The 19,463-nt window shown below is 40.7% G+C and overlaps 2 protein-coding genes across 2 annotated transcripts in view; one reads left to right on the top strand and one right to left on the bottom strand.

The window, feature by feature from the left end:
* CTNNA1 (catenin alpha 1) overlaps nucleotides 1-19,463 on the bottom strand; it is a 198,758-nt gene that overhangs the window by 59,050 nt on the left and 120,245 nt on the right. The window lies entirely within an intron of this gene.
* LRRTM2 (leucine rich repeat transmembrane neuronal 2) lies at nucleotides 7,489-14,251 on the top strand. Its single transcript, XM_037061387.1, has 2 exons — nucleotides 7,489-8,255; nucleotides 8,599-14,251. The coding sequence occupies exons 1-2, from the start codon at nucleotides 8,252-8,254 to the stop codon at nucleotides 10,143-10,145; spliced, it is 1,551 nt and encodes a 516-aa protein (XP_036917282.1). The 5' UTR covers nucleotides 7,489-8,251; the 3' UTR covers nucleotides 10,146-14,251.

Below are 19,463 nucleotides of genomic sequence, written 5' to 3'. Positions count from 1 at the left end.
GCTTCCATTTGTTTCTGTCTTCCTTAATTTCTTTCTTCAGTGTTGTATAGTTTTCTGAGTACAGGTCTTTTAGCTCTTTGGTTAGATTTATTTCTAGTTACTTTATTTTTCTTGTTACTATAGCAAATAGGATTTTTTTAAAATGAATTTCTGCTTCTGGTATTTCATTGCTGGTGTACAAAAATGCCTTCAGTTTCTGAATACTGACTTTGTTTCCTATTTTGCCAAATGCACTTATTAGGTTGAGCACTTTTTGGGTGGAGTCTATAGGATTTTCTATGCACACTACCATATCATCTGCAAACAATGGCAATTTTGCTTCCTGCTTTCCAATGTGGATGCCTTTTATTTCTTTTTCTTACCTGATTTCTGCGGCTAGGACTTCCAATACTATGTTGAATAGAAGTGATGAAAGTAGGCATCCTTGTCTTGTTCCTGATCTTGTAGGAAAGCTTTTAGTTTTTGCCCACTGAGTATGATGTTGGCTGTAGGTTTCTCATATATGGATGGCCTTTAATATGTTGAGGTATGCTCCCTCTACTCCCACTTTGCTGAGTTTTTATCATAAATGGGGCTGTACCTTACATACCAAATGCGTTTCCCACATCTATTGATATGATGGTGTGATTTGTCTTTTCTTTTGTTTATGTGATGTATTACATTTCAAACTATATTACAAGGCCACGGTAATCAACACAGTCTGTTACTGGCATAAGAACAGACACATCGATCAGTGGAACACAATAGAGAGCCCAGAAATAAACTCAAGTCTCAATGGTCAATTAATATTCAACAAGGGGGCAGAAGCATAAAATGGAGTAAAAGTAGCCTCTTCAACAAATGGTGTGAGGAGATTAGACAGCTACATGAAAAAAAAAAATCAAACTCTACCACCAACTTACATCATATACAAAAATAAACTTAAAATGGATATAAATATAAGTCATGACGCCATAAAAATCCCAGAGGAGAACATAGGCAGGAAAATCTCAGATAACCCATGCAGTGATATTTTCCCTGATATGTCCCCTAGAGCAAGGTACATACAGGAAAAAATAAACAAATGAGACTTCATCAAAATAAAAGGCTTCTGCATGGCTAAAGAAAACATCAGGAAAAGGAAAAAGTAACCAAACATATGGGAAAATATATTTACAAATGATACTTCAGACAAGGGTTTGATCTCCAATATATATAAAGAACTCACACGACTCCACTCCAGGAAGACAAACAACCCAATTAAAAAATGGGTAAAGGACCTGAACAGACACTTCTCCAAAGAGGCATACAGAGGGCCATCCAGAGACACATGAAAGAATGCTCAGCATCACTAGCCATCAGAGAGATACAAATTAAAACCACACTGAGATACCACTTTACACCAGTGAGAATGGCCATCGTAAACAAATCAACAAACAACAAGCATTGGCGAGGTTGTGGAGAAAAAGGAACCCTAGTACACCATTGGTGGGAATGCAGACTGGTGCAGCCACTGTGGAACAGTATGGAATTTCCTCAGAAAACTAGAAGTGTATCTGCCTTTTGACCCAGCAATTCCATTGCTGGGACTACACCCTAAGAATCCTGAAACAGCAGTTCAAAAGAGCCTATGCACCCCAATGTTCCAAGTAGCACAATTTACAATAGTCAAGAGCTGGAAGCAGCCTAAGTGCCCGTTGGTAAATGAGTGGATAAAAAAACTATGGTACATTTACACAATGAAACACATGCAGAAAGAAAGAAGGAGCTCCTACCCTTTGCTACAGTTTGGATGGAACTGGAGAACATTATGCAAAGTGAAATAAGCCAGTTGGTGAAAGACAAATACCATATGATCTCACCTATAAGTGGAACCTAATCAACCAAACAAACAAGCAAGCAAAATATAACCAGAGACATTGAAATTAAGAACAGACAGTAACCAGAGGGGAGGTGGGAGGGGATAATGGGAGGAAAAGGGGGAAGGGTCATCAAGGAACATGTATAAAGGACACATGGACAAAGCCAAAGTGGGGTAGAATCGAGGGTGGGAGGCAGGGATGGGTAGAGTGGAATAGGGGTTGGGGGAAATGGAGACAACTGTACTTGAACAATAATAAAAAAAATAAAAAGAAAAAAAAAGAGACTGGGCAAGCCAACAGTGATGATTTCCTGAGGGGACATCAAGCAGTGGTGCTCTGGATATTTGTAACCCAAACATTGGTAATTTATGAATTGTCCCCAATGCTCAATGTACATTTCCATAAATCCTATACAGTGTTTTAAAACCTTGCCTACTGTTAGGTCTTCATATCTATTAAAATTGTGTGTTAAATTAAAAAAATAAACAAATTTCTCCAATGTAGAAATACAACTTATAAGAATTTTGTTTTTTGTTTTAAAATAAAAGAGAAACAAAAAAAAAAAACAAAGCAGCAGCAGCCTGCCTTGCAAAGAGGAAGAGAAAAACAAACATGATGAAACCAAAGGCAACAAATAAGAAAAGGGTTTGGCAATATAAGTTTTGATCAGTCTGTGCATTAATCAAGATTTCAGGATAGTTTGTTTGGTTTGGTTTGGTTTGATGTTTATGGTGGGAGAAATAAAAGTTTCCTGGTTTAAATGAACCTCCGCCCAAACTTCTACGGAAGATTTTCCCTCACCAAACATCTGACTCAGGTGCGTAACAGTGAGATTTACTGACAAATTACCTAGCCATGGGCAAAGAATATAAGGCTAGCACAACAAAATTGGGCTGTCACATGATCCTAGCCCTGTCACTCCCCCAACAGCAGGAAATGCTAGAAGCACACACCTCCAAAATAAAATAGAAACCCCAAACTCCCTAAGTTCCAGCATCAAAAGGAACACACACAATCACTAGTGTAATCATCACTCCCCTTCCTACTGTTTTCTCAGTTATATTTACTAATAAAATAACAAAAGAACTCTTAAAAATCAAAATCAATCAAGAGCAGTGACAGAGACAAGAATCCAATCACACACAGAAATTCTGAGACCATCATGGGGGAAGTCATCTCTCTTTTTTTTTTGGAAGATTTTATTTATTTTTAGAAAGTGGGGAACATCAATGTGTGGTTGCCTCTCACACGCCCCTTACTGGGGACCTGGCCTGCAACCCAGGCATATGCCCTGACTGGGAATTGAACCGGCAACCTTTTGGTTTGCAGGCTGGCATTCAGTCCACTGAGCCAAACCAGCCAGAGTCAGTCTTCTTTTTAAAGGCTTTTAACAGAAAAGATTCCCAGCAACACAGATATACTATACTTATTTACACACTGGTCCCTTGTGATTGAAACAAGACTCTAAGAGCCTAGAATTTTGAATGCTCTCAGAACCTCTGGCTCTACCTGGAACTATCAACTTCCCTTTAGCTCACCTCCAACATGACAGATTGGTGAAACCATTAATCCTGACATATTCTATCTGTCCTTGTCAGATAAGTTCCATTTCCTTCAAAGATAACAAGGTAATATTTAGCACCAAATCCCAGTAAAGTTTGTTTTTAAATAACCAAAAATTTAAAAGTTGTTACACTTGCCTCTAAATGCATGCATGTGTGAAAGCAGTGAACAACCCCAGGATTTACTATAACTCTTCTTCCATCATCTTTTCATCCTCCCCCCCAAAAAAGGCTAGTAAAACCCACTTACTCTACTTACAGGTCTTGATACTATATAGGCACAATTAAGGAGCCACCAACTAAGAATCCCAACAGGTTCTTAGTAGGGCATGTACTCGCATCCATAAAATAAAGGGCCTCCACCCTAAAAACCATGACTTTCTGACAAATGAGAGGGTATCTTCCAAGTAGCGATGAAGACTGGCAACAAGTTTTATTTGAACATACTTTCCCAGAGCACTCTGCACACCTCTGGTGCTGGGGTATGACTATTTTAAAACTCGGGCACAATCAAGTAAACATACAGCCTTTTAGTACAAAGCTAAATTAAGCCCTGTCTCNCTACTTACAGGTCTTGATACTATATAGGCACAATTAAGGAGCCACCAACTAAGAATCCCAACAGGTTCTTAGTAGGGCATGTACTCGCATCCATAAAATAAAGGGCCTCCACCCTAAAAACCATGACTTTCTGACAAATGAGAGAGTATCTTCCAAGTAGCGATGAAGACTGGCAACAAGTTTTATTTGAACATACTTTCTCAGAGCACTCTGCACACCTCTGGTGCTGGGGTATGACTATTTTAAAACTCGGACACAATCAAGTAAACATACAGCCTTTTAGTACAAAGCAAAATTAAGCCCTGTCTCTACCACAAAAAAAAAAAAAAAAAAAAAAGGAAATTCCATGTAAACTTCTGTACCCGGGCTTCTCCAAGTGGGGAAATAATTCTCCCCTTAATGAGCAAGACACATTAAAAGCAAACATTCAAGTAGACGAATGCAGGTAACTACAACATCTAATCTCTGCTGCTTTACTCATATAATCTGTTTAAGCCCATTGACAGAGGGAAAAGATGGTGGGGTTAGATATTATCACTCCTTTGATTTAGACCTTCCAGAAGTAGTTGGGCCACTTTAAACCAAAGACATATGTATGCTGTTCTAAAACAAAACCAAGAAAATGTTTTATTCAGAAAGACCATGGGTTTCTGTTCAGACCAAAAAATGATACAAAATTCCATCAACAGGAACTGTGTGCTCTACCAATTTTCAGACAAACACCATAATCTTCATAGGTTCCACTGCCTGGACCTTTTGAACCCCATAAGAGGCCAAATGAGCAAGATGGCTGGTGACCTAAAAGGAACTGTGCATTCTGGGTACTGTGATACTGCATTACTGCCCTCTATTCCAGATGCAACGAAAATAATTACTCTTGATTGCACCAGTGCTTCTCTGGGCAATTTTTCTTACCAACAAATCTGGTATAATGGTAGTGAAAAAATATAATTTAAGCACTTCCTATTTGTTAGTATATAAGAGGTATGCCGAATGACCTAGAGAACCGAAAAGAAGAGTTAAAAAAGGAGATGCTTTTCCTTCTACATTTTCACATACAACTCATTCCTAATTGTGGTTGCTCTAATCCAATTGACTCTAATGCTTTTCTGCACACAGAACTAAAGTGGTTACTTCAGGGAAGAATTAATCTAAATACTCCTGCCTGGCAAAGGTTTGGGGGGATTTTTTTTTTCCTTCCCATCAGAGGGTGGCTGACTTCAATGAGGGCATTTACAGTATCCCAAGGACTTCTTCCCCAAGAAAGAGAGAAAGAGAAAGAGAGAGAGGGGGGAGAGGGGGGAGAGGAAGGAGAGGGGGAGAGAGAGAGAGAGAGAAGGAAAGGAGGGGGGGAAGAAAAAGAAAAGAAAAAGAAAAGAAAAGAAATCTTTATCAGATCCCCCCTTTTGGAAATTTTGGAAGCAAGTTCCCACAGAGCAGTAACTCTGAAATCTAGGGTTGTAGAGCCTCTAAGAATCTGATGAGACCTTATTCACGGAATACTATACAAGCAACAAAATTCCACAAGCCAGTCTGTGGACCCAGTCTTAGGAGCTTCCAGCCTAAAGAGAGAGAGACTAGGGAAAGGCTCAAGGTCAATAGCAGGAACAGCATCCTTGAAGTCTGCAACAGGATCTCTCCCTCACTTTCTTAACCAGAAAAGGAGAATGATGGGAGTACTAAGGCAGGCTCATTCCCGAGAACAGGCAACTTTGGTTTGGGGACTTCTCTTTGGCCTGGTGAAAACGGTCTTAGAACTGTGCTGTATAGTCTAAGACCCTGCCTGTCAAATCCTCCTTTCCCCTCTGCTTTCAGACGTGTCAGACCTGCCCTGTGGTCTGAAGACTCTACCATCTCTCACAGTATCCTGCTGCCTTCTCTCTTCCTTAATACTTCCCAGGCATCTTCCCCAATAAAACTAATACTTTTAGTCCCATCTTGGAGTCTGCTTCTAGAAAGACTCAAACTATACACCTACAGTTGCCACCATTTTCACAGCACCTTTACACAGTGCCCTGCGAAGGAGACCTGGAATTCTTCCAGTCTTCACTCCAGTACCACGCTGTAACACAGAATCTATACCCCCTTAAGACACTGACTTCCTAGACTGGCCCAGTAGGATGAAAGCCCTAGAAGCCAACAGGCCAATGATGTTTCACATATATCATGGGTAGTTTTGAGATTTCTGCCTTCAGGTGAGATATAAGATCCTTTATAACAGCCCTGGCTGGTGTAGCTCAGTGGATTGAGCACGGGCCTGTGAACCAGAGGATCGAGGTTCGATTCCCAGTCAGGGCACATGCCTGGGTTGTAGTCCAGTTCCCTGCAGGCCAACTCCCAGCAGGGGACTCACAAAAGGCAACCATACATTGATGTTTCTCTCCTTCTCCTCTAAAGATAAATAAATAAATAAATAAATCTTTTAAAAAAAAAAGAAGAAGAAGAAGATCCTTTATAACAATAAGGGAAACTGGCATAGAAGGCAATATCAGTAAGCTAAGATGTATAAGAGGTCTTACTTTTGTCAGGCCTAAAAACATGCCCTGTCTTTCATGCTTACAGGACACTGAACATGGAGCTGTACAGCCCTGGCCAGGTGCTCACTAGACTGGAGCGTCATCCCACACACCACAACGTTGCAGTTTTGATCCCTGGTCCAGGCGTGTATGGAGGCAACCAGTCAGTGTTTCCTCTCACATAGATGTCCCTCTGTCTTTCTCTCTCCCTTCCTCTCTCTCTAAAATCAATGAAATATCTATCCTCAGGTGAGGATTGAAAAGGAAAATTAAATGTGGAACTGCACATTCATAACCAAGCTCTGAAAAGTGATGAAACTACTCAACAGGGAGAAAACAGAGTTAAGTAAAAACAGCCAAAGCAAAATAACATTCCAAAGTTTAAGACCTTTTGTATTCACTAGACAAAGCCTGACAACAGTATGAGACTCAGTCAGTTCTTAAATGTGTCAGTAAGAGCTATTAAGTGTGCAAATAAATGTTCTATTATTTGAGTGCCACAGCTCCCAATTCCAGAATCATCTGAGGCTTTCAGCTGAAGAGGTGAGATTCTAAGGCAAATACAAGGATCACGTTGGAACCCCGCCACGCTGTCACTTGTCCTAAACCATTTCTGTTCCACCGTTAAAGCTTAGGGAATGCAGTATTAGATGATCTATGTTTTTTTCTCCTCCTGTGATAAAATATTACTATAAAATAGGACAGAGAAGGAGAAATCTTTTAAATTAGAGTTCCTCTGAAATTCTCAAAGAGAAAAATAAACAAATGCTTTGCAAGCTTCCCCACCCCCCATTATTCTTGGTCTGTGAGGTTAAGCTTTTAGCAGGGAAGAAGCCAAATCCACTTACCTAGTTTACACACTGAATGCAAATTGCAGTCATACTTCCATTTTAACAAAGCATGACAACAAGGTGATTGAGTAGCTTCCCAAACTACCAGAGCAGAGGGCACTAACTTGCATCGGCTGGCGTTAGATCAGCACTTCATAAATCGTGCTCCTGATCATTTAGATTATCTTTCTATGCAGAATCGACAGTCTAGCACTGGCTCTCACAGGCATTAAAAATCATTCTGCTAACCCAACTCACGGCTCAGACGGATCTTCTTGAATGCAGCCTTTATTACAACCTCACTGCTGCTTTCTACACTGAAGGAATATCATGTTTTTAAGCCAGGAGTTCTTTCTCGTTTTATTGTAACCAGGGGTCTTACGACCCGATGCTGTTACAAAGCACGGTGCTTTATAACAGTAAAGCTTCTGGAAAACCCAAACAAAAGACACGTCACCCGGTGACGTCAGCCTATATACAGTTCTGTGTGGTCGCAGCACATAAGCAAATCCATTCTTGTGCCATTTCTCGGAAAAGCTTTTCAGTAAATGCACTCATGCTGCTCCAGGAGCTCTTCTCTGCAACAAGCCTCCCATCTGCCATCAACAAGTTAAGACCGAGGGAACTAACAGCTGCGAGAAGGAAAGACTGATGCTTTGATTAATCAGCTGAGCAGTTAGAGGAGGGCGAAATTAATAACTTACATTCAAATGTGATTTAAGGGACCAGAGTGGTCACGGAAAATGAAACCGATGCTTTTGAAAGGAATATCCTAAGGAAAAAATATAACTCACCCTGGTGGATTCAGTTCTACTCAAAAAGCCTGGGACACAGGAAACAGGATACTGGTCAAAGGCTCCTGCATGTTAGAGCCTTTTACAGACTCACTGCGTTGAGTCTAACAACCGCGACTGAATGCAGCCTCCAATGTGCTCGGAAGAATGGGTAAGTCCATGCATTTATGTGTTCTCTACAGTCAGCAAGGAATCATGCTTTTTAAAATAAACCACTGAATTCACTTGTTATGAGGGAAATCACTGTCATATTTTTGTATCTTGACATTTAGTTAAAAGCATATATTGCTGATGACTGGATATGTTTTATCTTCTTAATGGTTTAAGTTTTGTTCCAGTCATACTAACAAGGTTAGCTTTTCTGCACAAAATGAAAAATGAGTTATATACAGTGAAATCTTTCACCATAATGTTATGGGGTTGTTTTTTAATGGCTCATATGTTCTGCTGAAAAATATCCTATCTTCTTGTTTTCCTTAAATTATATTCTGCAGGCTTACATTTCAAGTGGCCGTTAGGGGCCCCTATGCTGGCAGCAATATATGCAATGAGTATGGTGTTAAAAATGCTGCCTGCCCTGGGAATGGCGTGTCCACCCAAATGCCGCTGTGAGAAGCTGCTCTTCTACTGCGACTCTCAGGGCTTCCACTCAGTGCCAAACGCCACGGAAAAGGGCTCCCTGGGCCTGTCCCTGAGGCACAATCACATCACAGAGCTTGAAAGAGATCAATTTGCCAGCTTCAGTCAACTTACCTGGCTCCACTTAGACCACAATCAAATTTCAACAGTAAAAGAAGATGCTTTTCAAGGACTATATAAACTTAAGGAATTAATCTTAAGTTCCAACAAAATATTTTACTTGCCAAACACAACCTTTACTCAACTGATTAACCTGCAAAATTTGGACCTGTCTTTTAATCAGCTGTCATCTCTGCACCCAGAACTCTTCTATGGCCTTCGGAAGCTGCAGACCTTGCATTTACGGTCCAACTCTCTGCGGACTATCCCAGTACGCCTATTCTGGGACTGTCGTAGTCTGGAGTTTCTAGATTTGAGCACAAACCGTTTGCGAAGTTTGGCTCGTAATGGATTTGCAGGATTAATCAAACTGAGAGAGCTTCACCTAGAGCACAACCAGCTGACAAAGATTAATTTTGCTCATTTCCTACGGCTAAGCAGTCTGCACACGCTCTTCTTACAGTGGAACAAAATCAGCAACTTGACATGTGGGATGGAATGGACCTGGGGCACTTTAGAAAAGCTAGACCTGACTGGAAATGAAATCAAGGCCATCGATCTGACAGTGTTTGAAACAATGCCTAATCTTAAAATACTCCTAATGGATAACAACAAGTTAAACAGCCTTGATTCCAAGATCTTAAATTCCCTGAGATCCCTCACAACTGTTGGCCTCTCTGGCAATCTGTGGGAATGCAGCCCTAGAATATGTGCTTTGGCCTCCTGGCTGGGCAGTTTCCAAGGTCGGTGGGAGCAGTCCATCTTATGCCACAGTCCTGACCACACCCAAGGAGAGGATATATTAGATGCAGTTCATGGATTTCAGCTCTGCTGGAATTTATCAACCACTGTCACAGCCATGGCTACAACTTACAGAGATCCGACCACTGAATATACAAAAAGAATAAGCTCATCAAGTTACCATGTGGGAGACAAAGAAATCCCAACTACGGCAGGCATATCAGTTACTACTGAGGAACATTTTCCTGAACCAGACAATGCCATCTTCACTCAGAGGGTAATTACAGGAACAATGGCTTTATTGTTTTCTTTCTTTTTTATTATTTTTATAGTGTTCATCTCCAGGAAGTGCTGCCCTCCCACTTTAAGAAGAATTAGACAGTGCTCAATGATTCAGAACCACAGGCAGCTCCGATCCCAAACACGACTCCATATGTCAAACATGTCAGACCAAGGACCGTATAATGAATATGAACCCACCCACGAAGGACCCTTCATCATCATTAATGGTTATGGACAGTGCAAGTGTCAGCAGCTGCCATACAAAGAATGTGAAGTATAATATCTACCTATCATCAAAATTACATCAGATAAGTAACCTATTTTACATAGTAGGGGCTAAATAAATATCTAATTTTTAACAATGGTGACATTAAGCCTAATTTTCAAAATCAAGTGGAGACTTAAGTTTTTGAAGTATTGAAGTGTTTTTAATTTTTTTAATGAAATCATATTTTAAGTGTGAAATGAAGCAATGCTCACATTAATTTGCACTCTTGCTGGAAAGTCTAAAATGCTTACTTCAAAATAAGACATTTAATGTATGTGATTGTGTACTATTGAGTGTAAACATTTACACTAAGGTCTCCATATGCTATTTTTTCCTACTGAGAACGGTTTGGAAAGAAGCTACTGAGTAGAAAAAGACAGGGATCAGTACTTGTTTGATCACTGCTTCCATCCCAAGTACCACCACTGGCTTGCTGCTTAAAAGGAGACTTAGCAAAGTTCTCCTGTATGATAATTTGGTATTTACTCAAATCTATAATTTACTGCCAGTGTGGGAAGTATAATTTCATGTATGCTGAAGTCTGGTAAATATTAAATACTCTTCTTCCAGAGTTTTTGCCTGGGTTAATAGATATTATCAAAGTCCACATCATAAAATCAAATCCTTTATGTAATTCTAGTAAGCTAAGTGACTTTAAAATATTTAAACAATTAATCCAAGTAATTGTGAAAAGATCCCATTACAATAAAATCAATACTAAATAATTTTACTGACTCTGCATCACACATCTCTAGTTTGCTATGATTAACATGTTGATTTTTGTGGCATTTAGAAAACTGTTTTAAATTGGTATTACATTACCATTCCACTAATTAGTTTACTAAATCCTATATTTACGTTTATATGTGAGAAAGATTTAAAAATTAGTTTGGAGAGAAAAGAGAGCAACTGAGTCAACTCAACCCTATGACTTGTTCCCTCTAGTTTGAAAGCACACATGAAATGGGAGCGCGCACGCGCTCTCGCTCTCGCTCTCTCTCTCTCTCTCTCGGCTGTTATGATCAAAGCTGCCTTGAGAAAGGGGTTTTAAATCTCTTTCTTTTGCCTTTTCCTGATCCTCAAACCTCACAGCCAAGTCAAAATTAATTGGCTAGCAACCGGCATAACAATGATTCTTATTAAAATATATTATAAAGGAACCATTAAAAAACCACTTTCTAAATATTATATACTAAAACCTGACCTTTGGATAAAGATACATATTCACACCATAAGGGCAATTCCTTCTAAGTGAAAGGAACAAAATATCACCAAGGCAAACCCTTCCGTGGTAAAACAGTCTATCTGCATGCTTATGCAGCCACACAGTGGTAACTCAAAGGTGGCATGGAGCTGGGGGGATGAAAGGGAAAGGCAGCGTTTTGAAATCTGACTCACAGAAGCAGGTTAGCTGAAGTTAAGAGGCAGCCACGAGTGAGGCAAACGGGTAGCTGTACAGCATCTGCAGGGCAAGGCCCTGGGACCTGCAGCTGAAATGGGGAGGAGGTTCTCTAGTGTTAATATAAACATCCCATAATTAACAAATGATAATGATTCCACACTTTTCATGTAGAAAAGAGCCATACACATTACATTTCTTCAATTCTATTTCCATGGAGAAACTATAACATATTTCAAATTCAGATGCAAGTTACCAATTCACACAGAATTTTACCATAAACAAAGTTCCACGTATGTAGTAGCAAAAGAAAAAAAAACAACCCAAGACATTAGACTACTGACTTGATTTTAGAAAAATGAGCACTTGAACAAATGACATTTACCCTCTGTGAAAAAGAAAAAACACAACCATAAAAGAAAAAAGTTATCTTTTCCTTAACATGACATCCTTCATTCAAGGGGTATTTTCTTCATCAGACTGAATTGGAAACATGCTACAACTACAGTTTAACCATGAGGCTTAACTGTAACTTTTGTTACTACTAAGAGAGGGGGTCTGTCTACAATTCAAAGAAAATGTGCCTCAGTAAAGAGCAGACATGATCACATACTATGATAAAAAAGGACACTCTAAATAAAATTTTAAGGTGGGTAAATCAGTTTGGCGAAGTCTCAGCCCAGGGGAGTTCGGGTGATCTTGAGCAGAAAGCACTTCACCTCCTGTTGAATGAGACCCTGGGCCTGCCTGGAAAGGGACAAAAGCTGATGTTACGGCACAGAGCACAGCATACTACTCCCCTACAGGAGGGCTGGCTCTGTTCCACAAGGTAAAATTTACCAACTCATTTATCAGCGAAACTACAGCCATTTGTCAGAGAAAAGCTTTGTCACAACACAGCTGTGTTCTGAACACGAGATTCCACTAGCCCTGAAGGACAGCAAAGGAGTATTTTTTTTATCATTTCGACAACATCAAATTTAACTGAAACTATGAGGACAAGGGTGAGAAGTACTTACTGACTGGGAATCCCCACATTAGTACTAAAGATGACAGTTAGTAAAATGGACCACCAACCAGCAAAATCCCTAACAAAAATAGAAAAGTAAATTGGAAACTCAAGCCATTTAGTCATTCAGGGAGAACAGTAGAGCCAAGGCCACCACAGCATACTTTCAAGTTAAAAAATAACTGATTTTTTTGTCCTGCATTTTCTTGGTCATGTTCTCTGGGAAAAAGTGAGTAACAATGACAAACCGCATGTTCCTTTTTTTATTGAAGCACAAACTTCCCTTTTAAATTGCCTATAAAGAACAGGGTTCCATTTAATTTTGATCTTTCTGTGTTTCGGTCTGAGCACAGGTTTGAGGATGAGACTGTTGATTGATCACATGGCCAACTGGCCAGGGTGAGAGCATCGCAGCCACACTGCAGACCCTGCTAAGGCGATGTCAGGGCTCTTGGTTTTCAGTTTAGTTGTACCCTCCTCAGCCTCCTCTCCCAACACACCCAGTCCCTGTGCCCCACCCAAGGTTAGAGGAAAATGACCACTTACCAAGAACCAGAAAAATAATAAATCTCTCTGGAAAAAGGAAAGCTGAAGAAGGTTATGATACCACACTCACCTAGTAACCAAAAGCTAGTTTGGAATCATTTGTATTCATTCTGTAGTTTACCAGGGATTCAATCACCTCTCTAAAATGAGAGAGTGGGCTGATAAATTGCAAATCCACACACAACTCAGACAGAATACCCGCTGCCAACCATCAAATAGCAAAGATACTAATTTTTTAAGCCAAAAATCTGCTCTAACACATGTAATTTCTTAATGTGCCTAAAGTTAAGTTCTGTACCAATTTAATGAATGGAATTGTCTGAACTTCCCAACTCCACCAATTATTAAAATCTACCTGCCTATTCTGATGCTAGTCACCAAGAGCTAGACTCCATCTTTCCAACAAAAATGAGCCCCATGTAGCACTAGGTCTGAATCCTAAAACTGAAAAAAGACATTTTCTCAAGGCATACTTCCTACCAGAGCTATGGGGGAGGATATAAATACCCCATTCTCCCTCTACATTGTAGATACCTATATGAAATCTGAAAAAATATTTTTAGAAGCTGACTTACACAATCATTTTCCTAATAGAGCAAAGCAATAGTGACACACCTGTCTCAAAAATCTGTTTTGAGATATGGTTTTCGTATCTTATTGGTTAAAGTGCTTCAACCAGAAAAATACAAAGGTGATAAGGCCATCCATAGATACTTAAATATTTCTGTCCCTAAGCTAGGGAAAACTTGAATTATTTAAGGCAAAACCAAACAGAAAATGATGGTTTAAGTTTTCATCCTGTTATTGCAAACATCTGGAAACACCTGCTACTCCTTCAATCAACCTGTTCTTCCTTGGTAATTTAAAAAAAATTTCATCTATGGAATGTTTGTTTACCCTTTCTATCCACAGAGACTGGAAACCAAAACTACAGTCCAAACACATTGTGTTCAATCACCTTAAGAGCCATTGGGGGGTTGGGGGGTGGCAAATGGGTTGGGAGGGGTGGGAAGAAAATACTATTACACTGGGGTTCTGGGGGAGATGATAAACAAAGTGCAGTGTACAGGAAAGTTTTGTTATTAAAAGCGTGTATACTGAAAAAAGTGAATGTCTTTTTTTTTTTTTTTTAGCTTTTCTTGGTAACCTATTTTGATATGTGAAACCTAAAAAACCACCTGTGACAGATACAGAAATCTAGAACAGCTGTTTTGGGCCATATTCTCCATAATGCCAAATGTGCCAGGTGAAAAAAGGACAGCTAATCACCACCTATCCTCATGCAGAGACAGGCAAAACTGGTAGGCTAAGAAGAAAGGAAAGGTAAGGAGAGTAAAGAGGAGCTAAAAAGCCACCATGCCAATAAACAACAGTCACTCAATGAGAAGTTGTTCCATCACAACACTTAGCAAGTGGACATCAGCTGTCCAGGGGGCTCACAGGGCCTAGGGCTGGTCACTATCCCCCAACTTCCTCAATAGTAGACTGTTTCCACAGCCTGGAGAGCTTTAAAAAGACACTCAATTGACTATCCCCAACAAATAGCAACTTGGCTTCCACCTTGGGGGTCCACTGGAGTGCATCTCAGCAGCACCTTGCACACCACTCCTGAGAGGGAGGACCACAGGTGCTAAACATCTGGGCTCTCTAGGATCCCTACGTGGCCAACTCTACACCAGACGCCAGCTCACTAAATATGGACACGGGAAAGGAATGCAAGATTTTTAACTACTGTCCCTCAATTGGCCTAGGTAAACAGCCCCAGGACAGGATGCTATGCCTGGGCAGCAGTGGGGGCAAAAACTGTCCTGGCCTTCAGGAGGTGACTGTCAGAAATCTGCCATACTTTCCAGAATGCATCTACTGCTTCTCCAGGTCTAGAGCACTGCACAGAACCAGACACACAGGAAGAAACGAGGCTGCCCACTTCTCCAACAGCCAAGGAAAAGGAAATGAGAAAAGCAAAGAGAGCTCTCTCACCAAAAATCTCAGCATAACTAGGGAAGAGGCAAGAAGCACGGAACAAAATTTTACTGTCAGACTCACCCAGTATGCACTAGAGGGCATAGGTGATGGCGGTTTCAAATTGTACAAAAGAACGAATTCCTACACGTACCAAGTTAAAAGCAGAGCTTATTAACATAATTCTCATACATTTTAACCTTGAAAATCCCATGTAAAGCTAATTTGGTTTCTTTATCAGTTATTTTAATTAGTTTTGAATGTATGCCACAGTATTCTCAGGTTCCCACTCAAATTTATAATAGATTTCTTCAATGTCTATTGAAAGAGATTTTTTCTTTCTTTAAATATATCTAACCAGCTGGGTACTCAAGTCTCCCTTAGAGACAAAATGTACTACAAATTGTCTTTCACAAAGAGAGAAGGGAAAAAGAGGTGAAAATCACAGCTATTCCAAACATCTTGCAGTAGCATGAGTTTCTCCTCATTAGCCAATATTTTGGGAACACTCTTGACAGACAGATGCTGAGCTTCCCTTCCCCTACTGAAAGGAGACGAGAAAGAGCAAGAAACCTCCAACAGCAAGTGCATTTCCTATCCCACAAAGCTCACAACTAAAATACACCATCCCTTTATACACAGAGGCCCAAGAGCACAGCCTAATCCATGGCCTCCAACTCAGGGCATCCTGCTAGAAACCAGATAGGAAGGAGCATCTGTGAACAACCAGACAGCAGGTCCAATGGTTCACCCAACACCCACAGAGTAGAGGACTAAACTTTAAAACAGCAGCCCTAGTGACAATGTCCAAGGCCTTTTTACAACTTTCATCAAGAGACATCACAAAAAAACACAGTGCAGAAATGTAAAAATGTCATAACTTTACTGAGTATTGTTCACATTCGTGTTTAGTGCACAAGAACACAGGCACACAATCTCCAGGTTTCTTTTTCTGGAAAATCCTTTGCAAAAACACTATAGCCCTTTATCTTAGCTCACCTGTTTCATCATCATGAGAACCAAAAAAAGTTCCTCTTGCATAAATAAAAACACTTCCCATGACCTAGGCTGCCAATTACATACAGGGCAACTGCCCAGCTGCTAAAACCCCTGAAAACAATGTATCATTTACATACAACCTATTTCTTTAAAGCCAAGTAAACTTAGTGTAATATATTCATAAGTACAGAATGGCTAAACTAAGAATGTAAAAAGATCAAAAGCAGAGATTCTTAACTCTAAGAGTCTGGGATGTTTCATAGGATTTAGGAACCTCTTGAAATTATAATACAAATATTGTGAGTATAGAGATTTCACCAGATCCTAAGGTTTGCTTTGTTTTTGTTTTTTAAATCCTCACCTGAGGACATTTTTGTCCCATTGTTTTTAGAGAGAGAGGAAGGGGGAGAGAGAGAAACAGGGGGGAGAGAGAAGCATCAGTTAGTTGCCTCTGTAAGTACATGGACCAGGGACTGTAGGCACCTGGACCAGGGATTGATCATAAGTGTCCACCTGTACCCGTCCCTAAACCAGTGACTGAACCCACAACTTAGGTATGTGCCCTGACCAGGAATTGAACCCACACCTTTCGGTTATAGGACAAAGCTCCAACCAACTAAGTCGCACAGGCCAGCAAGGGCAGATCCTAAGGGTTTTGATAACTCACAAAAAAAGCCCTGGTAGAACAATGAAAAAGTTGTTTCTAGTATATGCTAATTAGGCCTTCATCTTCCTGGTGGACCAAGGCAAAGAATAAAATAAACAGTTTTCATCTATCCAAGAAGCAAACTGGCTTCTTTTGGGGGAGAAGACACTTCCTTCATCTGATAAAGGGAACACACTAATTTAATGGTGGGGAGGGAGACACTTAAGTGCAGAAGTCTATAAATTATTTGTAGTACAGAGCCAGCTATAGGAACAATAAGGAAACATGTCAGACAGTATCTCCAAGAAGGTTTTAGAGAACAGACTCGTTCTTCACGTCAGCCCTTGAAAAAGCTCAGGATGAGGGGCCTACACAAGCATGTTGCATGCTTTGTTGCGATCTAACCTTTGTGGTGACCCAAAGCTGGAGCCTATAAAGTAAGCAAGAATGAACATGTACCTACTTAGAAGAGCAGTTCTTACTTCTAGTCAAGATGGCAGCATAGGCAGACATGGCTCACCTCTTTGCACAACCACATCAAAATTACAATCAAAGCCCTGGCTGGTGTAGGTCAGTGGATTGAGCGCGAGCCTGCGAACCAGAGGACAGCGGTTCAATTCCCAGTCAGGGCACATGCCTGGGTTGCAGGCCAGTTCCCTGCAGGCCAACTCCCAGCAGGGGACCCACGAAAGGCAACCATACATTGATGTTTCTCTCCCTCTCCTTCCCCTCTAAAGATAAATAAATAAATAAAATCTTTTTTAAAAAATTACAATTAAAATATAGAACAACCATTACTTAGAATATAGAATAACCATATAGTTGTATAGAACTATTACTTAAAATAAGAACTATTAAACAATAATTAAAATATAGAACTATTACTTAGAACTATCAGAGCTGCATAGAAGTCTGACAACTATGGAATTAAAGAAACCACATCCATCCAGACTGGTAGGAGGGGTGCAGACGTGGTACAGGCTGGTCCCTCACCCACAAGTGGTAGAAAAAATTCCAGAAGAAATATCTTGGGAACTAGGAGTCCCAGCCCCATACCAGGCCCACAGCCCAGGATTCCAGTGCCAGGAATATAAGTCCCCATAACTTCTGGCTGCAAAGATCAGCAGGGATTGAGTCAGCGGAAGAAATCACTGCAGCCCCAAGCAGTTCCACACACGGGCTCACCTACTCAGCCTTATTCTCTCTGAGCTCCAGCACCCAGGGAGCAGCTTGAAAGTCTCCAGTGGTATACAGGGAGAAAGTGAAGTGTCTGGCATTAAGGCAAGTGGACCACTGTCCCTTTGCTAAATTCTCCCTGCACAGACACGGCAAGCTGCTGCCATATCTTGAGACTCCATCAACCTGCCTACCATATTTGACCCGCCTTGGAAATCCCCAGAGACTCCACCCAACTCAATTTACTGACCCACCCAAGCTGCTTTTCCATATGAAGGGCTGGTCTTGGCTTATGCTTCACAACTTCCTAAATCCTATCAAACAAGCAACAGCTGGCCTCAGTGGGCCCCGGACCAACACTAGCAGCAACTAGCCTAGATGCACAGTTTGGTTTCACCTGAGGATCTCTAAGCCCAGCACAAGTAGCAGCCACCTAAGATTGTTTTATAGCTCAGGCAGGGTGCCCCAGGCAAAACACAGGTGAGAACTGAACTTGGCCAGAACCGCCCAGGAAACTCCAGGGCCAACCCACCCAGTTGACAGCTACAGATCACGTCAGAGCACCACCACATTGCCCCTGCACAGCTGATCCTTCACAGAAGGCCAAGGTTGGTGGTTAGTCGTCACAGCCAGTCCTTGTAGTTGACTGGCCTGGGTAAACCCCTCCCACTGATCTGCTAATTGCAATCAAGGCTCAACTACAAGAGAAAGCGGTACTCAGTCTCACAAAGGGCATGTCCCGAGAACCCAGCTTGGGTGATAGGGGAGGCTGTGCCACTAGACTCTACAGGACACCTACCACATTAGGCCACACTACCAAGACATGGAGTCAAAGCAGCTCTACCCAATACATATAAACAAACACAGGGAGGCTGCCAAAACGAGGAGACAAAGAAACATGGCCCAAATGAAAGAACAGATAAAACTCAAGAAAAAGAGCTAAATGAAATGGAGATAGGCAATCTATCAGATTCAGAATTCAAAACACTGGTTATAAAGATGCCCATGGAACTTAGTGAGGAGGACCTCGAAAGCATAAACAAGATTCAGTCAGAAACAAAGGATACACTAATTGAAATAAGGAACAATTCACAAGGAAACAACAGTAGAGTGGATAAAGCTGATGATCAAATCAATGATCTAGAACATAAGGAACCAAAAATTAACCAATCAAAACAAGAAAAAAGAATCCAAAAAAATGAGGGTAGTATAAGCAGCCTTTGTGACAACCCCAAGAGGCCCAACATTCGCATCATAGGCGTGTCAGAAGGTGAAGAGAAAGAGCAAGAGATTGGAAATCTATTTGGAAAAAATGTGAAAGAAAATTTCCCTAATTTGATGAAAGAAATAGACTTGCAAGTTCAGGAAGCACAGTCTCAAAGAAGACGGATGCAAAGGGACTACTCCAAGACACATAATTAAAACGCCAAAGGTTAAAGATAAAGAGAGATTCTTAAAAGGAGCAAGAAAAAAAAAAGACATTAGTTACCTACAGGGGAGTTCCCATAAGCTGGTTTCTCAAAGAAACTTTGCAGGCTAGAAAGGATTGGCAAGAAACATTAAAAGTCATGAAAAGCAGAGACCCAGAGCCAA

This window comes from Sturnira hondurensis, unplaced genomic scaffold (genome assembly GCF_014824575.4).
Source record: "Sturnira hondurensis isolate 20B ecotype Veracruz unplaced genomic scaffold, ASM1482457v3 Scaffold0001120, whole genome shotgun sequence".
Lineage (NCBI taxonomy): Eukaryota > Metazoa > Chordata > Mammalia > Chiroptera > Phyllostomidae > Sturnira > Sturnira hondurensis.
The sequence above is the reverse complement of the archived record's forward strand: the minus strand, read 5'-3'. Positions and strand labels throughout refer to the sequence as shown.